The sequence below is a fragment of the Babylonia areolata genome, chromosome 4, assembly GCF_041734735.1.
Source record: "Babylonia areolata isolate BAREFJ2019XMU chromosome 4, ASM4173473v1, whole genome shotgun sequence".
NCBI lineage: Eukaryota > Metazoa > Mollusca > Gastropoda > Neogastropoda > Buccinidae > Babylonia > Babylonia areolata.
The window spans coordinates 47,249,604-47,276,157 of record NC_134879.1 but is presented as its reverse complement, the minus strand read 5'-3'; the positions used below and the strand labels follow the sequence as shown (position 1 = coordinate 47,276,157).

Here is a 26,554-nt window from a genome sequence, read left to right as displayed (position 1 = left end):
AATTGCACACGTGGTGAGCACTGTCCACTGAAGGATCACCCACACCACCAGAAGTTCCAGTAGAGTTCCTCTCTGCAGAAGGCAATAAAGTCTGACCAGGAACAGCTGTAACGTACAAAACATGGATACGTGGGCTGTTTGATGGTAGAGTTCCTCTCTGCTTATGCCATAAAGTCTGGCCAGGAACAGCTATAACGTCCAAAGCATGGATACGTGAGCTGTTTGATGGTGCCGAAGAATGGGCCGGAGTGTACCGTTGACCTACTACTGAGAGGGGAAGAAACACCCGGAAATCATCAGCAAGAGCAGCATGAGACTTGGCATAGTATTCCACTCCGTCCAAGGCAACGAAACAAGCGATTCTGATTGAGCTCACTGTGCCATACGAAAGCAGAATGGAGGAAGCCCACATCTACAAGACCGATAAATATGCTAGTCTAGTCAGCAGCCTGAGAGAATCTGGCTTCCAAGCCAAAGTCCTCGCCATAGAGATTGGTGGAAGAGGGTATATGAGCGCATCTGCCTACAGCTTCATGAAACAGCTGTCGATTTCTGGCAGAGAGAGGACACTGAAGGGCTCCGGCTCCGTCAAAGCAATGGCAGAAGCTGCAGAAGTTCACATGGATCTGGTCGAGGTCAAACTAGGCGTACGATGGCTCAGTGGTTAAAACGTCTGCCAGAAAAGGTGACTCAGTCCTGAAGTGGCGACCACCCTGGAGGCGTGGGTTCCTGCTGAGAGAGAGAGAGAGAGAGAGAGAGAGAGAGAGAGAGAGAGAGAGAGAGAGAGAGAGAGAGAGAGAGAGAGAGAGAGAGAGAGAGAAAACCTTAGTTGAAAAAAAAGAAGGCAATACAAGGGCATCCAGGAGTCATGACCTGGGTGCGGCCCGGCCCCTTATAGTGTAAGGAGTTAAGGGCCGAAACAATTGCCTGAGGGGGCTTCTTCTCTGAAGACCTTGTACTGTCCAGCTCTCCCCAGAATTTCTTCTATCCAAAGGACAGGCTGGTGATGTGTCTGTTATTTTGGAGGCATTTGTGTTGGTGTATGGATTTCGGTAAAACGTTATCTTAGCCTGATCCAGCCGTCAAAATGGTGGCACGCACGCTCTGAAAACAGAACACATTTCTACTGAATTGTAAGTACAATTCTTTACATTTATGATGAACGGTCTGACACATCATTTAATGCAAACCTTTGATATCTTGGTTATTAATGTACTAACAGACATCTGAGAACAATCTGCTTTGTCATTTTTTATTCACGCACAAGACTTCGTCGACACTACGATTACCGGCACGAATCAATGATTTAGATTTTATTGGGAGCGTAATGAGTGTGGGAATTTGAAAGTGAATCAAACAGCTGCAAACACCGCTATTAATAACACACAAGCAAACACATTGCAAAGTCTAAAATATGTTTTGTAATGGTTAATGCCATACTGATTCCGTAAAATGTGTAATACACTTGAAAGTAGTAGCTACTAGTAGTAGTATACGAAGTGAGAATTCGTCTTCTAAAAGATAGAAATATCATAATCTGACATTCTGAGTATGATAGTAATAATATTACAATAAGTCATTAAAAAAACAAACAACAACAACAACAACAAAACAACAGCAGCATTATCGTTGTCAGTAATGAGTAAACTGAACATCAAAGTTAGGGGAGTGAGACCCATTGTTGTGGTTGTCTGGCAGGCACATGTAACAGTAACAATTGGAAAACCAGGGTGAAAAGAACAGGCCTTCTTCCTTGACATGGACTGGGTTCTTGACAAACATTTATTGTCCAGTGGTGAAGTCTGCTGAGCTATCTGGGTCATTTCTTCTTTGCTGTGCGCAGCCAGTCAGCTCATTGATTACTTTGGCATTTACCTCAGGTGTTCAACCACTTCCGCCCGAAAAAAAAGAAGAAAACAGAAGGAGAATACCTGAAAATTAAAATCAGTAATGTACTTGTTGCTGGTGTGGTGTTGCTGTGTCACTGTTACTTTTCATTTTACACATTCTATTCTATTATGACAACCCCGAACCTCATCCACAGTGGTGACAGATGGAGCAGTAGGGTGTGCGGTCAGGTGTTTCCAAAACCTTTGATATGAAAGCATCCAAAGACTATCTCAGATGACAGATTGTTCTGTTTGCTTATGGTACCCTGGATTAAAGCATTATGCTGGAACTGGGTGTGACAGTATAATAAAAATAAGACAAGGAACTGCTGCCAGTGCTGGTCATGGCCACTGTGTTGACCCTGGGATTGAGGTTCATGCCTGCTCGTAGTCCTAATCATGCTTACCATGCCGTCGATCAAGAATGTCACACACTTGCACATTGCTACTATCCACACTTGTCATGCAGTCAACTAAGAATGTCAACCCCCATACCCCCCCCCCCCCCCCCCCCACACACACACACACACACTGTGGGTGTGACACACAAATAAATTTCTGAGATATCCACATGACACAGAGTAACCTATTCATACTTTGACAGTTAAACACACACACATCATCATCACCATCATCATTATCATCATCATTGTCAGCAGCAAACAGAACTTTGTGTGCATGAATAATGCTTTGTTGTTTTTTGTTGTTGTTTTTTTTATTGTATGCACTGTCTGATTTTGTTTTCCATTTTTATTCCAGTGAAAATAGTAACATACTCCTGTTGGACTTTACACACGTGGCTTGGCGACTGTTTGACTCATAATGTCGGTTAGTACATTTTTTTTTCTTGTTTTCTTTTTTTGTTTTTGTTTTGTTTCTTTTTATAGGTAAAAGTAAACCTACATCAAACAGTGAAGAATCTGTCATTTTCCTTTCCTTTTTACCATATTTTCACTTTTTGTCTTTTTGTGTATGCCGATGTTTGCATACACGTGTGTGTTTGCACCATGTTATATGATATATGCACATGAGTATTTACACTACTTCAGTAAAAATACTGGGATGACAGCATAAACTACAAATGATTTAATGCATATATTATATGTGTGAAAGCAACACTTTTTGCGGGGCTTTTTTTGTCAGTGCTTGTTATTTTAATTGATTCTTTTAAAAATTGGAAGCAGAGTATGTTAATTCATGCTGATCATATTTCCTTTGTTGTTGTTGATATTGTTAAAGCTTTGAACTTGAAGTAAAGGAAGATTCAGTGAATGTTACTAGTAGTGCTGAAACTAATTCACATTCAAGAGATTTTTCTGAACTATTCAAGTTTGATTTGTTTCAGGCTCCTGGAGATAATGATGAAGGTAAGAACAGTGCTGAGTAAATTTTTGTTTGTGTTACTGTGTGTGTGTGTGTGTGTGTGTGTGTTTTATTAATATATATATATTTTTTATTATTAATATATATATATTTTTTAATTAAATTTTGTTTTTCTTATATAGTTATATATGCTATTTACAGTGTTGAATAATTTTTTGTCTGTGTTGGTAATGGTATACATTTCTTGTGTTTGCCATTTACAGTGCTGAATAAGTTTTTGTTTGAGGTATTATGCATTTCTTATAGATACCATTTACCCTATTTTTATTTTTACCTTATTTTTATTAGATTCAATATATGTCATGTTTTCAAAAGAATATTTTTGTTTCCCATTTTTTATAACATGTAAAAAAGTAAGAGACAGTATTGAATTAACTAAATGACCTCAAGTGTATTTAAATAAAAACTACATTGAATTAACTAACCTAGTGTATAAACTTTTATTATTAACTTCACCGTTGATGTGACTTGAAATCAAAAGTTCCTCAGCAAAGAGTACAAATGAAATGCTGAATCATTAATTCCTCTAGCTGTTGTTGTATGTGTGTGTATGCGCATGTGTTCGTGTGAGAGTGAGAGTCTGTATCAGTGTATGGGTGTACACTTGTGCATGCATGCATGATTTTTTGTTTATTTTTTGTTTTGTTTTTTAACATTGATTTCTAATAACAAATGTGTGTAAATGATTCTTGTATCAAAAACGATTTTCACTGTGATGGTGGCTGGCAGCAGTGGGGTTCCAAGGAGAGGGGGACGGGCCGAGGAACCTGGATGAGGAGCTGGCCCGCAAGGTGGCCCTGCAGAAACAGATGCTGGAGCAGGAGCGCCAGAAGGAGGCCCTTGGCTATCAGCAGAGCCTGCTGCTGCAACAACAACAGCAGCAGCAGCAGCAGGTCAGTGTGGCATTTACCTGTAGTGTCAGCATTTCTTTTTGTTTTTGTTGTTGTTGCTGCCCCATCATCTGCACTCCCATGTCACTCATTCTGAGTCCCCCATACACGGCCACACCCGGGCTCATCTGTCTCAGTCCCACTGTCAGCATTTCTTTTTGTATCGTCAGTGGTTGGGTTTCCCTTTTGGAGGATCAGGCATGACAGGATGAAACAAAACAAATTTCTTCATTTTTTGGAATATTCAATCCTTTTTATTTAAGTGTTCAGCTGAAAAAAAGGAAACTGATCTCCCATAAAAGGGACAGTTTGGTATTATTTCACAGAGGAAAATGACACATAAAAGGCAAAAATTCTCAGTTTTTGATCTGGAAAGCTTATATTGTTTGATTTAAAGAACAGAAGTTGTGTGTGCATGCATTGTGTGTGTGCAAGCATATGCATTTTTGATGTATTAATGCATCTCTCTGTGTGTGCATGAGCATGCACATGAAAATATTCAGAATTTCTGATTAGAGACACTTGATATTGTTACACTCACAAAAGTAAATGTCAAACCCAGTCACCACTCTGGATTTTATTTGTTTTTTTTTCCGCAATAGATGTCTCAGCCAGTACCACCACCACCACCTCAGATGTCCCAGCCGGTGCCCCCTCCTGCACCACCTCAGATGCAGCCCCCTCCCCCCCAGCAGGCCATGCAGCCCCCTCCCCCCCAGCCCATGCAGCCTCCCCCACAGGGGATGCAGCCAACCCCCCCTCACCCGCCCCAGCAGTCGGACCTGATGATGAAGGCCCTGCAGCAACAGCAGATGCTTGAGGCTGAGAAGCAGAGAGAAGCCCAGCAAAAGGTGAGACTGAGGAGTCCTTTGTGTGTGTGTGTGTGTGTGTGTGAGGGTGTGTGTGTGTGTGCACTGGTGAATAGTGTGTAATAATAATTATGATGATTTATATATTTATATAGCGCTGAATCTTGTGCAGAGACAAATCAGAGCGCTTTCGCACCAGTCATTCACACGCATGCATAACTAAAAAAAACTGGAGAAACCGAAGACAAGGAGGAGGCAGGGAAGGGAGTCTATCTTGGGAAGAGGTGGGTTTTAAGGCCAAACATGAAAGAGCTGAGCGCAGAGACCTGACAAAGCGAAAGATGAAGTTCATTCCAATTGCAAGGTCCAGAGAAAGAGAAAGAATGGTGGCCAACAGTGGAGTGTTTGAATCTGGGTATGTGTAAACAGAGCAGATCAGAAGCCAATCATAGAGAGCGAGATGGAGTGTAGAGGTAAAAGCAGCCACAGAGATGGGAAGGGGAAGATTTGTGAATACATTTATAACATATAGTGCTGATCTTGTACTTTATTCTGTGTAAGTCAGGGAGCCAATAGAGATGTTGCAAAAGAGGAGTGATGTGCTCAGATCTTTTCTTTCTGAGGACGAGTCAGGCAGCAAAGTTTTGTGTGCACTGAAGTGACTGAACAGATGAAGCAGGCACACCAGACAATGTGGTGTTACAGTTGTCCAGGCAAGAGAGAATGAGAGAAACAAGTCTAGATGTTGCGTCAGTGGACAGATATTTCCGAATGGAACTGATGTGCAGTAACTGACAGTAGCAGGATTGTCTGACTGATAAATTTTTGCATGGACTGTGTGTGATATATGCGCATTGAATGATTAGAGCAATGGACTTTTTAAGTGTGAGGGTGTCAGTTTTGATCTCTGGTATTGGTGCCTGGTGTGTTAAGGGTGATCTCTGGTATTGGTGCTTGGTGTGTTTAAGGTGGAGTTGTTGTTTTTTTTCTTCTGAGAACAGAAGTGCTATGGGATAGTTTTAATATTGTCTTATGAATGATTAGAGTAGTAAAGATTTTCTTCCATTCTGTAAAGATTCTCTTTTTCAAGAAATATTGCAATGAATTTTAACAGGTGGGTTTTGAGGGGCTCGACACATTCTCGCAGTTTCTGTATACGTATGGGTGTTGGTGATGGGAAGTGATGCTCAAAAGATTTGTTTGTAGAGTGTGCTGTTGTGCAAAGGTAATTCATTGTCAAATACACATGCAGGTAAGTACTCGTGCAACACATGGGCACACTCATGCACGCACACATCTGCATGCACAGCACCTCATGACGGAAGGAATATATGCCACATACAAAATAAAAATTCAGTAAAACCGAAAACATAATTTTCTCTTGATCATCAGCTGATGCAGCAGCAGCAGTTAGCTTTACTGGAAGCGCAGCGCTCTGAACAGCAGAAACGCATGATGATGGAAGCACAGCAGCAACAGCAGCAGCAACAGCAGCAACAGACTTCTCAGCCACAGATGCAGCAACGTGAGTAATATTCCATCTCCAGCATTCTCTCCTTGGTTATGCATTACATCTGATTAAATGAATTTGTACAAAAAAAATATTGATAGTTTTGTAGGCTTGGTGAGTGTTCCATGTGACATTTTTAGAACCAGGATTGAAAGAAATTTGGAGCAGGGAGAGCACAACGAGAAAGGAAAGTGTGTTCAGAGTCTGGAGGGCGAGAGGGCAGTTACTGATTAAAAAGAAAAACAGTTTGAATACTTGATGTTACCCAGTTAGAAGTAGCCAGGCTTCCCTAGACTTTGTGATGTTTAAGTGTTACATGTTATTGCTGAATAAGATTGGATTAGTGAAAACGCTGAAGGCAGGGAATATTTTAAAACTGGATTTTGATCGAAACTGTTAATTCTTCAATGTATTATTTCTATTTTTGTATTGTGGATCAGCATCATTTTTGGCTCACATGTGTAAACAATGTGAGCCTATGTAATAACCTGGAGTTTGGTTGTGTGTGTGTGTGTGTGTGTGTGTGTCCGTGGTAAACTTTAACATTGTCTTTTTTTTTCTTTTTTCATCTTATGTTGACTTTTGCTGATATTTACCAGCAAAAATGAGTGTGTTCATTCCCTTTGTTTGTCACCAGCTGGAGGCCCTCCCCCTCCTCCCCACCTGCATCCCAGTGTTACTGGTGGAGCCCCTCAGCCCCCACCTGGCCAGCCAATGGTCAGGCCTCCCCAGAGCCATCCAGGGATGCCCGGCTCCCAGCCCCCACAAGGGCCGCCCCCGATGCACATGGGCCCCCCCCATAGCATGCCCCCACAGGGACAACCTCCCATGTCCCAGGCTCCTCAGGGGCCGCCCCAGATGTCTCAGGCGCAGCAGGGTGGCCAGATGATGGGTCAAGGTCACATGCCCCCCCAGCAGCCTCCGCAGTCCCGCCCCCAGGGGCAGCCCCCTCAGCCCCCCCACATGATGTTCCAGCCAGGTCAGGGGCCGCCTCAGGGACAGGGACCTCCTCCAGGGCAAGGTCCCCCCGGAGGGCCCCCCACCTCCTTCCACAGCATGGGCCCTCCTGGCTCCCAGCCCTCCATGTCCCAGCCCTCAGGGATGCATCCGGGGATGGGCCATGGGCCGGACCGGGGGTTCAGGGATGGCGGTCCACCCCCCAACAGGGACCAAGGCCCGGGGGGCCCTGACAGGGGGTCGGACATGGACGGCAGGAACGGAGGACCCATGGATCGGGATATGCGCCGCGAGCCAATGGACCAGGACATGAGGCGAGGGCCCATGGACCAGGACATGAGGCGAGGGCCCATGGACCAGGACATGAGGAGGGGTGGGCCCATGGACCAGGACATGAGGAGGGGACCCATGGACCGCGGACCCCCCTCCATGGGCATGGACCAGAACCGCATGGACATGGAGCGTGGGGGCCCTGACAGGGGGCCTCAGATGTCCATGGACCGGGGCAATGACCGGGGGGGCCCCATGGATCAAGGCCCCATGGACCATGGGGGAGACCGAGGTCCCCTCGGGAGAATGGAACCAGGCAGAGGACAGCCCTTGCTGCAGGCACCCAGAGGTGGCCCAGGTCCTCAGGGCATGGAGCCACGGCCACCCCAGGTAGGTTATTGCTGTGTTCACGCACACATTGATGAAGTATCATCCATACTTATGATGAGAAAACACAGCACATGCATTCATAAAAGTGTAATCCTTAAAAAGTTAGATGCAATATAGCTGTGGCAACTCAGCATTTATTAATATATGCTGACAGTCTTTGTGTTAGTGTGCATGCTGAAGTTTGTTGGGGAGGGAATAATGACTCGTGGGCTTACTTTCACTCTCGTTGAATGATGGACACAAGAGTTATGCCTTTGTGAGGTTGTGAAGCAACAGAGAGGAAGCAGGTGGAAGTTATGTAAGCGATATATTCTTACAGGATTGTTTACTTCCAGTTCACTCATACTGTGTGTCTATTGCTTGCATTGTGGGGGGATTTGATTTCAGTTGTCTGTTTTTATCAAGCTCTGAAAAAAAATTATGTGGAGTTGTTTACTTAAAATGAGCACAGTTTTGTGTTTTTGTGAAGTACTAAAATTACTGACTTTATTTGGATGCTTGTTTTTTTGCCACTTTATTAGAAAAGACACATTTCAGGAGAAAACATCATATGCAATTAGATTATGTTGCAGGCAGAATCACAGTTTTAACCATGTACAATATATTATGAATTGTACAGGTTATCCCTGAATAAACATGGGAAATATGCCCCAGCTGTGTTTCTGTCAGTTGGTGACGTTAGCTTTCATACCTCCTCTTTTTCTTCCTCAGTCCTCTGGACCTGGACCTCGAGAGATTCGCCTCCCTCAAGCTCTGGAGAAGGTCCTGGAATTCAAATCCGTACGTGCACAGGAAATGGGGCTGGATGATGAGAATCCAGAAGAGAGCATTGAAAATGAAGGTGAGGAAGCACATAGTTTCAGTTTCAGTTTCTCAAGGAGGCATTACTGCTTTCACACAAATCCATATACACTACACCACATCTGCTAGGCAGACGCCTGACAGCAGCATAACCCAACGTGCTTGTCAGGCCTTCAATGCATGCACATATATTAGTGTAGTTTTTGTTGCTGTGGGTTCTTTGTCAACGCACCAAGTGCATGTTGCACATGGAACCTCATTTTACTGTCTCATCCAAATGACCAGACACTTGGTTTGATTTTCCAAAGGAAAGGACGAGAGAGTGAATCAAACCCAGACCCTCAAAAATACTGTATTGGCAGATAAACGTCGTAACCATTCTGCCACCTTTCTCCCTGTGGGAGCAAAGACTCTACGACTGATGCATTGCAGTGTTTTTAAAACAAATAAAGCAGGTTAAGTAGTGAAAGTAAATTGGTTTTGAATTGGAAGATACTGTACTGTTTGAATTGTTGAATATTAGGGAAAAGATGTTGAAAATAAAAAAGCAGAATAATGAAGAAAATTCAAAGCATCATGATGTGCAAATAGTGGATGAGGAGAAGTCAACAAAACTGGAACTATTCTGATTAGAAAATATAATGTTTTTCAGGCTGGACCATTGTCACATGATTCTTTCATGATGCTATGATTGACTCAGTTTCCAAATTTCTATAAGTGTTGACATCACAGTCATTTATTTGTATGTTTGTTTTTCATTAATGTATTCTTTTATTCATCAGTTACCTCTGATTGGCTTGGAATAAATTGTCGATAAATTGATCAGATGTTTATTTAAGATAAGAGGGTGGCTAAGTGTTCATACAGATTCATGGAAGTCTGGAAAAGTCTATTAAAGATAAGAGAACCATGTCCAGGGCTGGAAAAGTCTTCAGAAAAGTCCTTGAGTTTTGATAAAACCTTTGACCAGTACCATTGAACAAAAAGTTTAACATTAAAAAAACAACAACAAAGAACCACACCTAAAACTGATTAAAATTGAACACTGACTCTGGGATATTTCCCCATTTTTGTCAGCATTGTAGCAGACTTTAATTTAAAAAAAAAAAAAAAATCAGTTTGGCCTTGTGCTTGGTGTAGAAATTTTTCAGTCTGGAAACTGTCTGGAAGAAGAATGGAATTTTGTTCTGTCACATCTATGGGGAACCCTGATTCAAGATGGAAAGGGTGATGTTGGAGCATGTGTATAAACATTGACGTCAGTGTTGCCTGCATCCACAGGGAAAGAAGATAAGAGCCCAGTAGAGGACGAGGAGGATGACTTCTTTCCTGGCGATGATGAAGTCACAGCAGTTGATGAAGAAGAGGAGGAGGAGAAAGTCACCACGGCCAAACCTGCAGGGAAAGAAGTGAGTGGGGTTGCTGTCAGTGGTGATTTATTTGTTCGTCCACAGCTGTTTCAAAAGAATTCTTGTTACAAAGCATTTGACTCCTTTTTATTTTAATTTTATTTTATCTGTTTGTTTTTTTTAAATACAAATGATTACTTTCATTTAATGTTAAGTTCTTAAAGAACTTGACTGAGTGTGAATATTATAATTATACTCTTTACATACCTGTCTTTTTTTGTCTTGTCTTTTTTCCTTTGTTTTTGACTTGTGTTCATGTGAATCATAACATGGGTTTGTGGTGTTAATGTTGGTGACTTTTGTTTTATGTTTTGTTGTGTTATATATTGTTTGTTGTATTATGTATTCCACGCAGGGAGTTTGTGGTGTTTACAACAAAAAGTAAAACATACATGCATCAAGAACACCACATGCATGTGCTCACACAAACAGGCAAACACACCTGAAAAAGCTTACTCGTGACCATTGGAAGCCCAAGAAGCACATTAGTCACGTTAGATGGTAGACAGAACAGAAGACATGTGTTTTGAGAGACTTTTCAAATCGAACTGTGAATCCACACCACTGGGCCAAGGTAGGAGAGAGAAAGAGTGCTGACCTTGATCTTAAAATTTTTAAAATTTTTTATTCAGTCCAAGAGCAAGAAGAAGAAAAAGAAGAAGAAGGCCAAGAAGAACCGATTCCAGGACCAGAAGGCCAAACAGAACAACAAAACGCCGGAAAAGAACCCCGAGGAAGAGGTCAATATCGAGTAAGTGGACTCCATTCTTTTGGAGGGAAGAGAGGGGTTCCCATGGCTTTTGCTTGTGAAAAGACAAAATCAACACAACAAAAGCAAAAGTTGGGGAGGGTGTGGAGGTAGGATTTTCAATGTATGGGGTTCTTTACTTGTTTATTAATCTGTTTGTTTATTGATTGATGGATTTCTGTTCAGCGGCATTTTGGATGATATATCTCAGGGCCTGACCAGCATGTTCGATTTATGCAAAGGTTATGTATCTGCTCCTCTTCTTTTTTTCTTTTTTAAAAATTATTTTTTTATTTTTTTAAGTAGAGCAGATGTGCTTCACTGTGTATGGATCAGTTCAGTTCACACGCTTTGACAGCACCTTGAAACTGAAAACTTAAAACATGGGATAAATGATTGTATTCTAAAGAAGTGAAGAGCTTATGAAACATTTATCACTGAAAGTTTTCTTAGTGTAGAACGCTGTTGTATGTTATAAAGAAACGAGCAACTTACAAAATGCTGATCAGGGATTGTTTGCAAGATGTTCAAGCAGATAGTGCTAGAAGTTAAAGCTCACTCTGTTTTGTTGTGTTTTATTTTTTTCTTCAGATATGTTCAAGAACAGCTGGAGCTTGATCCATCAGATCCAAACTACCATACCTTTGCCAAGATATTTGAAACTTTCAAGGTAAGGTTGAGAAACCAAAATGGTGAAAAAGATTTTGTTTTTTGTCTTTGTTTTCTATCTTTCTGTTCTTTTCTTATTTCTTTGCCTTCCTTTTTTTATTATTTTTTTTAATTATTTTTATTTTTTACTTATCACCTATGTGTGTGAAGGGGTGTTGGGATATTTGTGTGTTGTTTTTTTTCTCTATTTTTGTCGCACGTCTTGAGGATGTAAACCTGTTTTTTTCTTTATTGTGTTTCCATGTGCCCAAATAGGGTTTTTGGATTAAAATGGTTTTGAACCTTTGAACCTTTTTGTATGTGTTCATGTACATAAAACCTGTATGTTGTTACTGATAACTGTTTTTAAACCATTGCTTATGTTTACAGTTTGAGTTTGCAGAATCCTAACAATACTGTGACATGGTGATGTGGCAATAGTCGACTGATTAGAGCACTACACTTTCAATCTGAGGTTCCTGGGTTTGATCCAGGTATTGGCAGTGTCTGGCGAATTAAAAATTGGCATTGGTTTTTCCGATTTTGCAGGTCAACACTTGTGCACACCTGCTTGTGTCACAATCCCCTTCATGTTTACACGCATGCAGAAGACCAATATATAATAAAAATCCCGTTATCCTTGTCAGCATACAATGTGGGTGGGTTATGAAAGCAAAAACATCCCCAGCTTGCAGACGCTTAAAAACAGCTCATGGCTGCCTTAATTGAAGCAGTTTGGCCCAGGGATGCAGTAAGACATGGTCAGAATGTGGTGCAGAAAATAGAAAACCTCCATTCTCTGTAACTTTCAGTATTGTGTTTGTTGATCATTCGTATTACATGAAAGAATACAATGTAGGCTTTAGTGTGTTTTGCAAGACTTGGTATATTGAATGCAGTATTTTGCTTTATTTCTTGAATTAAAACAACATTTAAACCAAGACGGCCATTGTGTTGCTTTCCTGTCATAGATCACAGAGGTGGAGAAGCCTAAGGACAAGTTGGAAGAAAAGCGTGAAGCAGACAAACTGGCAGAAAAGGTTGCTTCCAAGCCTCAGTCCATGGCTGATGGGACTATGGATTCTGACGATGATATGGATGAGGTAATTGATGATTTGATGGTTGTTTTGTCTTCTTTCTTTTCGCTCCCTCTTTGTGCGTTTATCTGTGACTCTGTCACTCCATTCCTCATTGTGTCGGCATGTGCATATGCCCATGTATATTTACTTGCTTATATTTGCAGATAGATAGTTTTTGTTATGAATATTTTCTTGTAGATCTTTGATTTGTTATTATGACTATCAGTGACTGTTTAAATGAAGTTCTAAAGTTTTTCTTTAGGTTTTTTTTTTATTAACAGTTTAAAAGATGTCTTTATTGTTCTGTCCTTCTTCATTTGAAATCTCGTTCTCAAACTGGATGTTACATTATTCTGCTTGACTTCAAATTATTATTCTGTCAGTCTTGTTGATTCTCATAAATGATATTCTGTTGTTGCTGCGATTCTGTCATTTTTCACAAATATGTTATCCTGTCATCCCTGTTACTCTGTCGTTTCTCAGAAAAATGGTATTCTGTTATTCCTGTTTCTCAGTTGTTTCTCAGACATGTTCACTTCTGTCATTTGTGTGGTTCTGCTGTTTCTCTGAAATTTTATTCTGTCAGTACTGTTTGTCAGAAGTATGTTATTCTGTCATTCATCAGAGTGCAGGAAATGAGGATGAAGCCAACAAGATCTCAAAGAAGAAGCTGAAGAAGATGACTCGTCTCAGTGTAGCACAACTGAAGCAGGTGAGTGTGTGCCATATGATCACAGTGTCACTGGGGTTGTGTGTTTGCAGAAAGCAGATTGTGTTAGTAAGCATTCCTAGACTCTTAGTGAGCAGATATGCCTCTGTGTGTGTGTGTGTGTGTGTGTGTGTGTGTGTGTGTGTTTCTGCATCAAAGATTCAAACAGTGTTTTCAGACAAGGATTATTTAGCTTTCTGAGAATAAATATGTTGCCAATATTGGGTTATTCCACAAGTATGTGATATCTACATGTCTTCCACCCACTTGTGCATCCATGGTACTGACTCAGATCATGGCTGATAATTAATACTAACACAGGGAAGGCAACAACTGTGTAAGACCATTTTACCATTAGTCTTATAGGTTACTATACAGTACCTAAAAAGATAAATTCATTTGTGGTATATTTTACACAAACAATGAACAAGAATCATGGTAATTTCATATTGATTTATAAAAGACATATAATGCTGAGTTGACTTAAACCATATGCAGTAATCACAGTCATACATATGCAACAACCATAGTAAGAGAACAGGCATGAAACATTATACCATAATTAGGTTGTCTTAGGGGCAAAAACAAAGCCACTGTTGATTGTGCTTGGTACAGTAACTTTTGTTTGTATTGTTTGTCACCACTATAGCTGGTGACAAGACCGGATGTGGTGGAAATGCATGATGTCACTGCCAAAGATCCTCGTCTGCTGGTGCATCTCAAGGTAATGTCTGTTAGGAATATGTCAGTAGTGATTCGGTTAAGGTGTCTTTCCATATAAAACATGCTCAGTTACGCTGTCCAAAAAAAAAAAAAAAAAAAAGAAAAAAAAAGTCACTATCATTGTGACAGTAACTGAAGGAAAGAAATATAGTTCATTAGATATCAGTATAATTTGATTCAGTTGGAATGCTCCGTGCATGAATGCACTTGTACGCCAGTTTGGCATAGTTTATTTGGATGTGGAGTTGAACTTGAGCAGTGTTTGCATGGGGATTCTGGAGGCATTGAGAGAGTGTATTGAGGGAAGAAGTGTGCCGTTTAGAAAGATTTGTCAGTGTCTTTAATCATAAAATCATTTGTGTAGTTCAAGGATAAGTAAGTTACATGAGAACACTTAGGTGAGAAGAACAGAATAATATATATAGGACTTGTTGAGAGAAAAAAATCTTCAGTATGTGTGTGTGTCGCTTAACATGAAAAAAAAGAAGATATTTCTGGTAGGATAACAGTGCATTCTTTTTTTCTTTTTTTTTTGTTTTTGTTTGTTAAAATGAACAAATATTGAGAATACAAGACATTGCAACACATGACGTTAAGATTGCACAGATAGTGTGATCACATGGATAACATCAATTACAAAACAAAACTTACATAATCATCTACTAATATGTTTTGTTAAGCATCCTGCAGAATTAAAGTCACAAGTGAAAGTATATGTTTTTGTTTCTAACTTGCTGAATCTTGCTGTGCACTACAGCTACAAGTAAAGGCATATTCATTGTCATACAAATCAAATATGATACTATGTGTTGGATTGCAAAGAGATGGAATATACTTTTCTGTTCCCACTCACTAGATATCAACTGATTACTTATGTAATCAAGAACAGTGCATTCTTAGTTAATCAATATTTGCATGTTAAGAACCTGTGTCTGGCTTGAATGAATTTGATGGTTTCCATAAAGAAAAATGCCAATTCTGTCAGTTTGTGATTGGGTCAAAGTGGGAAAGAGCTTTGAAAAAAAAAATGTGCAAGGGTCACTTGAGAAAAAATATTGTTTTGTTTTTGTTGAATAGTTGACTTTCACTTTTGCTCTGGATGTTTCCATTCCAGGCGACACGCAACACAGTTCCAGTGCCGCGCCACTGGTGCTACAAACGCAAGTATCTGCAGGGCAAGCGAGGTATAGAGAAACAGCCCTTTGAGCTGCCAGACTTCATCCGAGCCACTGGCATTGAGGACATGCGAGCTGCCTTACAGGAGAAGGTGAAGTGTTGTAGTTGTCAAATACTTGTGGACAGGTAGCCTCATTATTTTTATTTGTTTTTTTTTACTTTTTGCTGCCCCATCATCTGCACCAGTTCATTGGCATTGTCTACATGCTACTCGTGTCAAATTTTGCATACACAGCCATGCTGGATCATTTGTCGCAGTCCCAGCGCCAGCAGTTCGTAGGGAACTTGACATGAAGAGGCCACACTCCAGAGAAGACTCTGCATTGGTGTTGTGTGACCTTGGGGGTGTTTACTTGTGCCTGTTCTGATTCAACATGCACAGGGCATTGCCTACTGAGCCCCCTCCAGATGACAATAATCACTTAGTCACAGGGTAAGACTGAGAGGGTGCTCACCTTGAAGTGGAGACTGTCACCATGACCCTCCTACAGCAGTCCCCTGTGAACTTGCTAACACATTGGCAAGACCTCTTCATCAGCGTACAAATACAGGGTAAATTGAAACTGAGGACACTTTGAGATCAGGTCATGAAAGGCCACTCCTCACAGATTATGGGGCAGTTTTTATTTCTATTTTTTTAAGATGAATGATTATGCTGTCATAAAGGTCCATTTAGATTTAGGACAGTGTGAAACTGGTGACTCAGTTCCTTTCACAATATATCCTGGCATCAAACAGACTGGAGAGATACAGACACCTTCATTTTTGGCTGGGAAATTTAATCAACAGTTCCAAAGTAACATCAGTGAAGTAGATGACCCAGAAACGTGTGTCTTCCCATTGGAGTTTTGAACTCGCGTCCTTCCAGTTATCAGTTTTTGACATTAACTCTTTCACCACCAAGTTTCTGTGTGAAAAACACACCCAACACCAAATATTTTAGACTTGACACTTCCAGTCACATCATTCAGTTCGTGTCAAAACAACACAGTGGACTTGTTCACTTCAAATTTTGGTCTAAGGTGCAAGGTAAGTCAACTTCGTATCGTGCTGGAAAGTTGGCTGCAGTTGTCAAGATTTGTTACAATGTGAAAAATGGTCCAGATAACATAGCCCCTCACTGTCGACTAAAGTCGCCTGTGGTGTCAAAAGAGTTCACCTGGATTTTCTTCAGTTTTTTAAAATTTTTTTAGATTTTTTATTTTGATACATTTAAAATGATTGAATGCATGTTGCTGTGAATGTCCATTGCAGACAGTGCAGTGGTGTCTTGCAATCCAGAGGATGTGAAGGTGTATTTTTTTAACAGTTGTTCGGTTTTGCAGGAAGAGCAGAAGAACCTGAAGGCCAAGATGAGGGAGAAGGTTCGCCCCAAACTGGGCAAGATTGACATTGACTACCAGAAACTGCACGACGCTTTCTTCAGGTTCCAGACCAAGCCGAAGATGACAATCCATGGAGACCTGTATTATGAGGTGATGGTTTCACTGTGCTGGTTGATTTTGTTGAATGTTTCATAAGATTTCCATTTACTTGTGAGACTTTGGAAAAGCAAAAGACTCAAACTTTAGACATTATCAATAAAGCAATTTTTAATGAAGCAGTTGTAATTTCCGCTATTTTAGTTTTTAGTTTGTCAGTAGTGTACAATTTTGTTTGAAGTTTGGATTTTTTAATGCACATATTTATTAAATGTGGATTTTTTAATGCACATATTTATTAAATGTTTTTTTTACCACACAGTGTTGTCTTCAGTTTGAAGTAAACAAATACAACACCACAACAGAGTGCAGTAAGGCCTGCTCTTTACTTAAATATGACAAAGGTGCACAATGTCATGCCACTGCCGCTCAGTGCTTCCTGCCAGCTTGGTTACAGGTAAATCAGAGGATCGTTGAAACAACAGATCATTTTCTTCACTGAATTTGCAGAAAATTGTATTGTGGAAACAGGGCTGTATGTTTGCTGCTTGCTGACTATATCCATAAAGTGTGCTTCTGTTTGCAGTCCAAGGAATTTGAGACTCGCCTGAAAGAGAAGAAACCTGGTAACCTGACTGACGATCTGCGTGTGGCCCTTGGCATGCCTGTCGGAGCGGTGAGATTTGCTGTTGAGTCTGTCTTTAATTAATTATATATTGTGTGTGTGTGTGTGTTGGTGTTGTTGTTATTGTTCATCAGTTTGTCTTTTCACGAAGAGTGACATTAGACCAAAAAAAAGGGGGAGTGGGGGAGAGGGTGGGTTGGAAGTTGGAAGGGTAGTGGTGGTATAATGAACTGGATATGGGGAAGATGGCATGAGTAGTGAGTATATATATATATATATATATATATATGCTCTGTGTGTGTGTGTGTGTGCGTGCGTGCGCATGCATTTTTCTGTTATACCCTTTGTGATTTTGAGTATTTCTGTCGTTGTGGTCTCAGCATTGTAAATTTCAGTTTTTGATTGAGTGTTTGAATTGTATGAATGTATGTTCCCATAGAATATTCTGTTCAGTTGTCAGGTAAACCATGGCAGCAGTGCTGTTTTTTAAATGTGCAGGATTTGATGTTAGCTGGTTAAACATTTGAATTCTATTTGAAATTGGATTCTATTTGATTCAGTTGTTCTTGTGAAGAAAATTTCGATATGGGATGACAAATCATTATTCTGTTTGTGGTTGATAATAGTAGAAAGCATGGGAACCCTCAGTCACTAGTTCAGCTTATTTCGAAGACCTGTTCATTTGCTTCATATATGGGGATTGTTGTGGTTGATGTGTAGTATTTGGTGCTGTTGTGTGCAGTATGGTTGATATGTAGCATTTGATGCTGTTGTGCGTAGTATGGTTGATGTGCAGTATTTGATGCTGTTGTGCGTAGTATGGTTGATGTGCAGTATTTGATGCTGTTGTGGACAGTATGGTTGATGTGTGGTATTTGATGCTGTTGTGGGCAGTATGGTTGATGTGTGGTATTTGATGCTGTTGTGGGCAGTATGGTTGATGTGTGGTATTTGATGCTGTTGTGGGCAGTATGGTTGATGTGCGGTATTTGATGCTGTTGTGGACAGTATGGTTGATGTGTGGTATTTGATGCTGTTGTGGGCAGTATGGTTGATGTGTGGTATTTGATGCTGTTGTGGCAGTATGGTTGATGTGTGGTATTTGATGCTGTTGTGGGCAGTATGGTTGATGTGTGGTATTTGATGCTGTTGTGGGCAGTATGGTTGATGTGTGGTATTTGATGCTGTTGTGGGCAGTATGGTTGATGTGTGGTATTTGATGCTGTTGTGGACAGTATGGTTGATGTGTGGTATTTGATGCTGTTGTGGGCAGTATGGTTGATGTGTGGTATTTGATGCTGTTGTGGGCAGTATGGTTGATGTGTGGTATTTGATGCTGTTGTGGGCAGTATGGTTGATGTGTGGTATTTGATGCTGTTGTGGGCAGTATGGTTGATGTGTGGTATTTGATGCTGTTGTGGGCAGTAGGGTTGATGTGTGGTATTTGATGCTGTTGTGGGCAGTATGGTTGATGTGTGGTATTTGATGCTGTTGTGCGTAGTATGGTTGATGCTGTTTTGGGCAGTATGGTTGATGTGCAGTATTTGATGCTGTTGTGGGCAGTATGGTTGATGTGTGGTATTTGATGCTGTTGTGCGTAGTATGGTTGATGTGTGGTATTTGATGCTGTTGTGGGCAGTATGGTTGATGTGTGGTATTTGATGCTGTTGTGGGCAGTATGGTTGATGTGTGGTATTTGATGCTGTTGTGGGCAGTATGGTTGATGTGTGGTATTTGATGCTGTTGTGGGCAGTATGGTTGATGTGTGGTATTTGATGCTGTTGTGGGCAATAGGGTTGATGTGTGGTATTTGATGCTGTTGTGGGCAGTAGGGTTGATGTGTGGTATTTGATGCTGTTGTGGGCAGTATGGTTGATGTGTGGTATTTGATGCTGTTGTGGGCAGTATGGTTGATGTGTGGTATTTGATGATGTTGTGGTTGATGTGTGCTGTGTGATGCTGTTGTTTCAGAATGCTGAGCGCGTCCCTCCCCCCTGGCTGATTGCCATGCAGCGCTACGGGCCCCCGCCCTCCTACCCTAACCTGAAGATACCAGGTCTGAACGCTCCCATACCTGAGGTGAGTGAGAGCACTGCCTGGATGTGCCCAGAGTGATCGTCAGTGAATTTTACATAGCTGCTATTGAATGTTTTGTTTTCTGTTTGTGTTCCAGTTTTGAAAAACATATTTTCTTTAGTTTTTTTTTTCTCTCTCTTATGAAATTCCAAAGGAAAGTGTATGTCATGGATATTTTTTACTTTGTATTTGATGGAAAAAGACCTTCAAAGTGGACATACTTAATGTTGTGGTTGCATCAGTTGAATTGGTTTGCTGTTGTTTTGTGTTTGGTATTTATGTAGGTTTATGTAGATGCTTAGGAATGCCAGGTCCAGGGTGTTTGAGGCACTGTTGAGAGAGTTCCTCTTCACTGTTGACTGCGCGCTTGCTGCGCACACCCATGAGGACGTGCAGTTCATTATGGACAGGTTCTCAACCTCCTGCAGGCGCTTTAGACTCACCATCAGCCTCAGCAAGATTGAGTTCATGTACCAACCAGCTAGCTTACAGAACGCCTGTGCCTCCACCCCCCCACCTGCAGTCAAGATCGATGACACAGAGATCAAGTCAGTTGACAAGTTTTGCTACCTGAGCAGCAACACCCTATGCAGCAATGGAGCCCATGATGCAGAAGTGACGTGTGCATCGCCAAGGCCAGCTCCGCCTTTGGCAGACTCAACAACAGGCCGTGGAACAACAAAGGCATTAGGCTCAGCACCAAGATGAAAACCTACAGAGCTGTTGTGCTGACCACCTTGTTGTACTGCTTTGAAACATGGACGATGTATCACTGTCACATTCAACAGCTTGAGCAGTTTCACCAGAGATGCCTACAAAAGATCCTTGGCATAAAGTAGCAAGACGGGGTTTCCAACCTCCAGGTCCTAGAGAGGAGTGGCCTGCCCAGCATCAAAAGCCTGCTGATCCAGTGCCAGCTACGCTGGACAGGACACGTTGTCCGCATGACAGACAGCAGGATCCCAAAGATGCTTTTGTATGGCCAGCTGAAGGAAGGCCACCGTGAACTTGAAAGACCCTGCAAGCGCTTCAAGGACACCTTGAAGACAAACCTCAAAGCCTGTGACATAGACATCGCTTCCTGGGAAACTGATGCGCTTGACCGCTCTCACTGGAGGATGCTGTGCTCTAGTAGCATAAAGACGTTTGAAAACAAAAGAACACTGGCCTTCAAGGAGAAGCGTGAGCGAAGGAAGCAGGGCTCAACTTCTGGAGACGTTTTCCCTTGCAACACTTTTGGGAAGTGCTGTGCATCCAGAATCGGCCTCTTCTCCCATATGAGGACACACACCGACAGATAAGCCTGCCTGCGTACTCATCCGTCGGACCGACGGGAGACTCCATCAGAGATGTTAGGAATATTCTATTTCATTTGCTTGTGATGTCAAATTATGTTTGTTTGTATGTGCACATGTGCCAGCATGATGATTTGATCTGATTATTAACAAAAAAGTCATGATCTGTTGTGTTGCCTTGCTGTAGTCTTGGTGCACAGTTTCCGTATAGTAAATGACCTGTTTGTTGTATTTGTTGAGTGTTTTCATTTTTGAAGCATAACTTGAGCAGTCATTGATTTACCCATGACTGTAACTCTCTCTTTTTTTTTCTATTCTGTTTGACATTCCTTTTATTTGCAAACAGGGCCATTGACCATAATATGTATACTAGGAAGCATACGGAAACAAAGAAGATTTTGTGTGTGTGTGTGTGGTGTCAGGGTTGTTCCTTTGGTTACCATGCGGGTGGATGGGGCAAACCCCCAGTGGATGAAATGGGCAGACCTTTGTACGGAGACGTCTTCGGCACACAAGGAGGGGATGCTCAGGTACGTGTGCACTTTGCTGTGTGTTGTTTTGTTCTGTCTCTTGAAGTAACGTCTGGTCTTTGGTAGGATGTTGATATTTTCAAGTTACGTCAACTGGTGAGAAAATACAGGGATTTTGGACTGAAATATATGAAAATGAAGTCTCAAACTTACACTGAAGTAATTGTCATGCATGATGGATGTGTCTGTGTTATGTATGTCTGCTCAAACAATATTTGACTGAGTAGATGCCATTCCGAGTGCGCGCGTGTGTGTGTGTGTGTGTGTGCATGAGAGAGAGAGAGAGAGAGAGAGTGCTCCAGAGAGTAACCTAAGGGTATAGAAAATAGGGGTGAAGAATTACAGACAGCATATATTTATCTTTGTCTCCTGATAGCTTTTGTATCATGCTACTTGGGCATAATAAATTTATGTGATTTTGATCCTGTTCATATTTTGGAAAGTAAGTTGTGTTGCAGTGTCTTTTATATCAAAAGACTGCAGTGAGAAGAAAGGAGTGCATCACAGTAGTAACTTGTTCCTGGAGGTTGAAGTAATGTCATGACGATGAATTCCATACACAGGAAGCAGCAGAAGAAGAGGAAGTGGACAAGTCTCACTGGGGAGAACTGGAGTCTGAGTCTGAGTCTGAAGAGGAATCGGAGGAGGAGGAGGAAGAGAAGGACGAGTCTGGACTGGTCACTCCAGCAGAGGGGTTAGTGCGTTGTGTATATCTGACAGAATGAAAGAAAGAAAGGGGAAAAAAAAGAGAGAGAGAGAGAATTCATCTGTGAAGAAAATGATTGAATTGGAGACTATGGTATACAGTGAAAATGCAACTTTTTGTCAACTCCGTGAGATTTTTAAAGCAGGTAAAAAAAACCTCCCATAGTACTACTTGGGAAATCTGATAATTCCAGAAGGCAGTAACTCAGGCTGTATCATTATTGCCAGATCAGACTCCAAATTGCAGTGCAGAATGTGAGTTTACCAGTTGGTTTAAGCCCCTGAAAGTACAATAAATGACAACTTTTATGCTTAATTTGAGCATTTTATTCAGTATGAAGATTTTATTGTGCTTGTGTGTGTACCTGCATGTATATGATACATTTGAGTGATGATAATGTGAGGAAAAATTCAGAGAGAAGGGGAGGGGGTGAAGTTGGGGGGAATAATTCACAGTTTCTCAGTACCTTATTCACGATTAAGGTTTTATTTTTTGTTTGTTTATATGTGTCAGCATTTATATAGTTGTGTGATGATACTGTGATAAGAAATTCACAGAGAGGAGATTAAAAAAAACACACCCAAAAACACACACACAAAAAGAAAAGAAAGAAACCCCATGCATGACTGTGACCTTCCAACAATGGTTGTGCAGGCTTGTGACCCCGAGCGGGCTGACCTCGATACCAGTGGGCGTGGAAACGCCGGACATGATCGAGTTGCGAAAGAGACGAATTGAGGACGCCATGGACCAGGGTGGAGACACGCCCGCCCTCTACACTGTGCTGCCGGAGAAAAAGACCTCCGTGGGCGGGGCTATGATGGGCTCTGCTCACATCTACGACATGGCTGGGGTGTGTATATGTGTGTGTGTTAGTGTGCACTTGGCTGTGTGTGTGTGTGTGCTACTGTTTGTGTATGTCTCTGTGTGTGAGAGTGTATGTTGTGAGTGTGTTTTGTTTGATTGTGTTTTTCTTTGTGTGCGTGTGTGTGTCCGTGTGACTGTTTGTGTAGCTGTCTGTGTGTGTGACTGTTTTATATGTCTGTGTGTGTGTGTGACTGTATTTGTGGCTGTGTCAGTGTGTGTGGGTGTGTTTTTGTGACTGTGTATGTTTGCAAGTCATGAGTGTTGACTGTGTGTATGTCAATGTTAGTGTATCAGTATTCCACAAATTATTTTTGTGTTTGGGTTTTCCATGTGCATGTCAAGAGGAAACTGCAGAGTTTGGGGGAAAAAATATTGAACTAAATTCAGTTTGTTTTAGTTTTTTTGTGAATATTTTAATGTAATTATGCGTTTCATACTCGTATCATAATCATCATCATCATCATTTGAACTGCAGCTGTGGCTTGAGTCTAGACAATACAACACCTGCCATCATCAGGGATGACTGTACCTAAACCAGGTGACTGTGGTGGTGGACTAAACCAGGTGACTGTTGGAGGAAGGTGGCAGAGTGGTTAAGATGCTCTGCTGCCAATATAGAGAGTCCATAAGGGTGTGGGTTCAGATCCCATTCTCGGCCTTTCTCCCAAGTTTAACTGGAAAATCAAACTAAGCGTGCAGTCTTTCCGATGAGACAGTAGATGATAAAGTGTTGTTCTTTGGCAAAATTATGTAAAAAGAAATCTACTCTGATAGGTGCACAAATATATAAGCATGCACTCAAGGCCTGACTTAGGCATTGGGTTATGCTGCCAGTCGGGCATCTGCCCAGCAGGTGTGGAGTAGTGCATATGGATTTGTCACAACGCAGTGACGCCTTCTTGAGAAAGTAAAACTGACACTGAAGCTGCTGGACTGACAGGTGCAGCCAGGCAAGAAGGGAGCGGAGAAAGGGGGTGCGGCGGAGGGGGTGGAGGTGACGCTGAACCCCGAGGAGCTGGACCTGGACACGGCCGCCATGCAGGCCAAGTACGACGAGACCGTGCGGGAGCAGCAGTCACAGCTGGAGAAGGAGGACCTGTCAGACATGGTGGCTGCCCACGCCGCCAAACAGAGGGTCAGTGGGGTGCTTGTGTGTGGGTGGGTGCGGTCAGTAGTGTGTGTGTGTGTGTATGTGTGTGAGTGTAGGGGGTCAGTGGCGTGTGTGTATGTGTTGTGCCCATGTTCATGCTTAATGCATGTTGGCGTTCACATGGTGTGTGTCTGTGGGTGGTGGTGGTGTCAGTGTGTGTGTATCAGTGGAGTGGTTGCCAAGTGGTAATCCATCCACCTGGAATGTGAGAGAATCTCAGAAGAAAGGCAGAAGCCTATTTGTGTCAGTTGTTATGAGAATCTTTGATAATTTAAGTGTTTACCTTTGTATGTGACGGTGTGTGTGTGTGTGATCAACATGATAGATATTGCCTTTCAGTACTTGGACAGGCAGAGAGGAATGTATTTGCAAGTGGCAGAGTGTGTTTGCTAAACTGTAGAAAAGAAGCTTCAGTGAGTTTATGAATGTGTGTGATTGTGGGTTTCAGAAACGCAAGAAGCAGCAGGCAGACAGTGGGAAGTCTTCAAAAAGATACAAGGATTTCAAGTTCTGATTGCTGTCTGTGTCGCATTGTGTTCACAGCCCTGGACAATGTTTTCTTGGGATCATTTATTTGTGAAAAGAATTTATTTGAAAACATCACAAACTCATTTCGTGGAAGGCGTGGTAGTGTTCCAGTTTTTTTTTCCTGTCCATGCCATCATTGTACATTAACACTTTAGGGCGAGTTTAGTTGCTGTCACAGAACCCACAGACCTGGAGGAATCTGATGAACAATTCTGTATGGTGCCCCAGTGACTCTTCACAGAGTAAAGGGAAGAGGGGAATAAGATAATGTGACAGAACTGTTTGGTAAATCACCATGTTGATTGTTATTTGTAAGTGTTACATCAGAGGAGTAGGTCTGCAGTTTTCTGGGCAGATTGTGTGAAGAAAGTATGGATGGGGAAGATTTTGAAGTTGTAATACGCTTGATGGAAGGTTCATGATGGAACCATTTAAAGAGGTAATACATTTGAGAGAATTCAAACAATAAGAGTTAGTGTGAGAATTTGGGGACCGACTGATTTGAAACAGTAGTCCTGGTTTTTAGATAATGTTTGGCGATATTGATAGGTGAAGTAGCAAACACAGCAGGTTGTTTCCAGTGAGAAGTCAAGTGACAGTTAATAGGTATTGTGAAGAAAAGCAGGGACATTTATAGGATTGATTTGGTATGGAATGCAGAGAGAAGACTGAATATTTTGAGTGTAAAAAATGCGTTTTTGACTGCCATGCATTAAAAAAAGACGCCTAACATACTCTGTGTAGCTTTCTGCATCACCAGTACTCATTTCTGTTCGGATGCTCTTCGCTGTTGTGTCAAAGCTCTGTGCACAAATCCTTGTGGCAGAACGTACACACCCTAACTACAGAAATCAACGCTGTTTCGAAATTACTCATGGATCATACAAAGAAACAGTTGTTTAGCGACGTTCGGATGTGAGTTATCCAATGTTTAAAGAGCAGCCTTTGCATTCTGGACGGAAAGCATTAAGGTGCTATCTACCACCCGAGGGATGGCAATAACGTTGATGCTGGTGATCACAGAAGGCCTTCAGACTGTGTGAGATGCCTTTTTAAGTATTCATTGTTTTCATCTTGTTCATCATGTCCCTTCACATCAATAAAAGAAAAAAAAAAAAAAAAACAGAAGAAAGAATTTGTTTTGTTTAATGTTTATGTTCTTTTGTTCTCTTGGGCACCATAGCATTGCTGTAGTATAGTGTTGTCTTCTGGTTTTCTTTCCCTTCTGTGTGTTGTTTATTCTGTGTGTGCTGTGTACTGGGGAATGGGTGGTAGTGTTGAGGTTTACATTGTTGCTACACACATGATTATTTGTATTTTTCTTTTTCGTCACAACAGATTTCTCTGTGTGAAATTCGGGCTGCTCTCCCCAGGGAGAGCGCATTGCTACACTGGGAGCGCCACCCATTTATTTGTATTTTTTCCTGCATGCAGTTTTATTTGTTTTTCCAATCGAAGTGGATTTTTCTACAGAATTTTGCCAGGGACAACCCTTTTGTTGCCGTGGGTTCTTTTACGTGCGCATACTGCACACGGGACCTTGGTTTATCGTCTCATCCGAATGACTAATGTCCAGACCACCACTCAAGGTTTAGTGGAGAGGGAGAAAATACTGGCGACTGTACCGTGATTCGAGCCAGTGCGCACAGATTCTCTCGCTTCCTAGGTGGACGCGTTACCTGTAGGCCATCACTCCACTTTGTCACTGTCAAGGCACATGTCACCAGCACTTACTGTTGCCTATGACAATATGTGCTTGAGAGCTTTGGCATGTTTTGTGAACAGTCTTCAGAGCAAACAGTTCAATTAAAAGATGATTACACCTTCGAAAACGGAGTATGGCTGCCTACATGGCGGGGTAAAAACAGTCATACTTGTAAAAGCCCACTCGTGTACATTCAAGTGAATGTGGGAGTTGCAGCCCATGAACAAAGAAGAAGAGATGATGATACTAATTATGATTAC

The 26,554-nt window shown here is 41.6% G+C and overlaps 1 protein-coding gene across 2 annotated transcripts; it reads left to right on the top strand.

Annotated features, from left to right (window-relative positions):
* The first annotated feature begins 1,068 nt into the window (after positions 1–1,068).
* LOC143281241 (uncharacterized) lies at positions 1,069–26,152 on the top strand. Of its 2 annotated transcripts, none has more exons than XM_076586348.1 (23): positions 1,069–1,133; positions 2,649–2,717; positions 3,235–3,256; positions 4,005–4,165; positions 4,765–5,013; positions 6,364–6,496; positions 7,119–8,098; positions 8,810–8,939; positions 10,181–10,308; positions 10,941–11,059; positions 11,648–11,726; positions 12,676–12,807; positions 13,409–13,495; positions 14,142–14,216; positions 15,330–15,482; positions 16,717–16,866; positions 17,399–17,488; positions 19,409–19,516; positions 21,231–21,338; positions 21,902–22,032; positions 22,699–22,897; positions 23,852–24,046; positions 24,510–26,152. In XM_076586348.1, the coding sequence occupies exons 2-23, from the start codon at positions 2,712–2,714 to the stop codon at positions 24,573–24,575; spliced, it is 3,501 nt and encodes a 1,166-aa protein (XP_076442463.1). In that variant the 5' UTR covers positions 1,069–1,133; positions 2,649–2,711; the 3' UTR covers positions 24,576–26,152. The 2 variants fall into 2 exon arrangements, with proteins under 2 accessions (XP_076442463.1, XP_076442462.1); XM_076586347.1 differs by having other exon boundaries at positions 4,002–4,165.
* Positions 26,153–26,554: the final 402 nt, after the last annotated feature.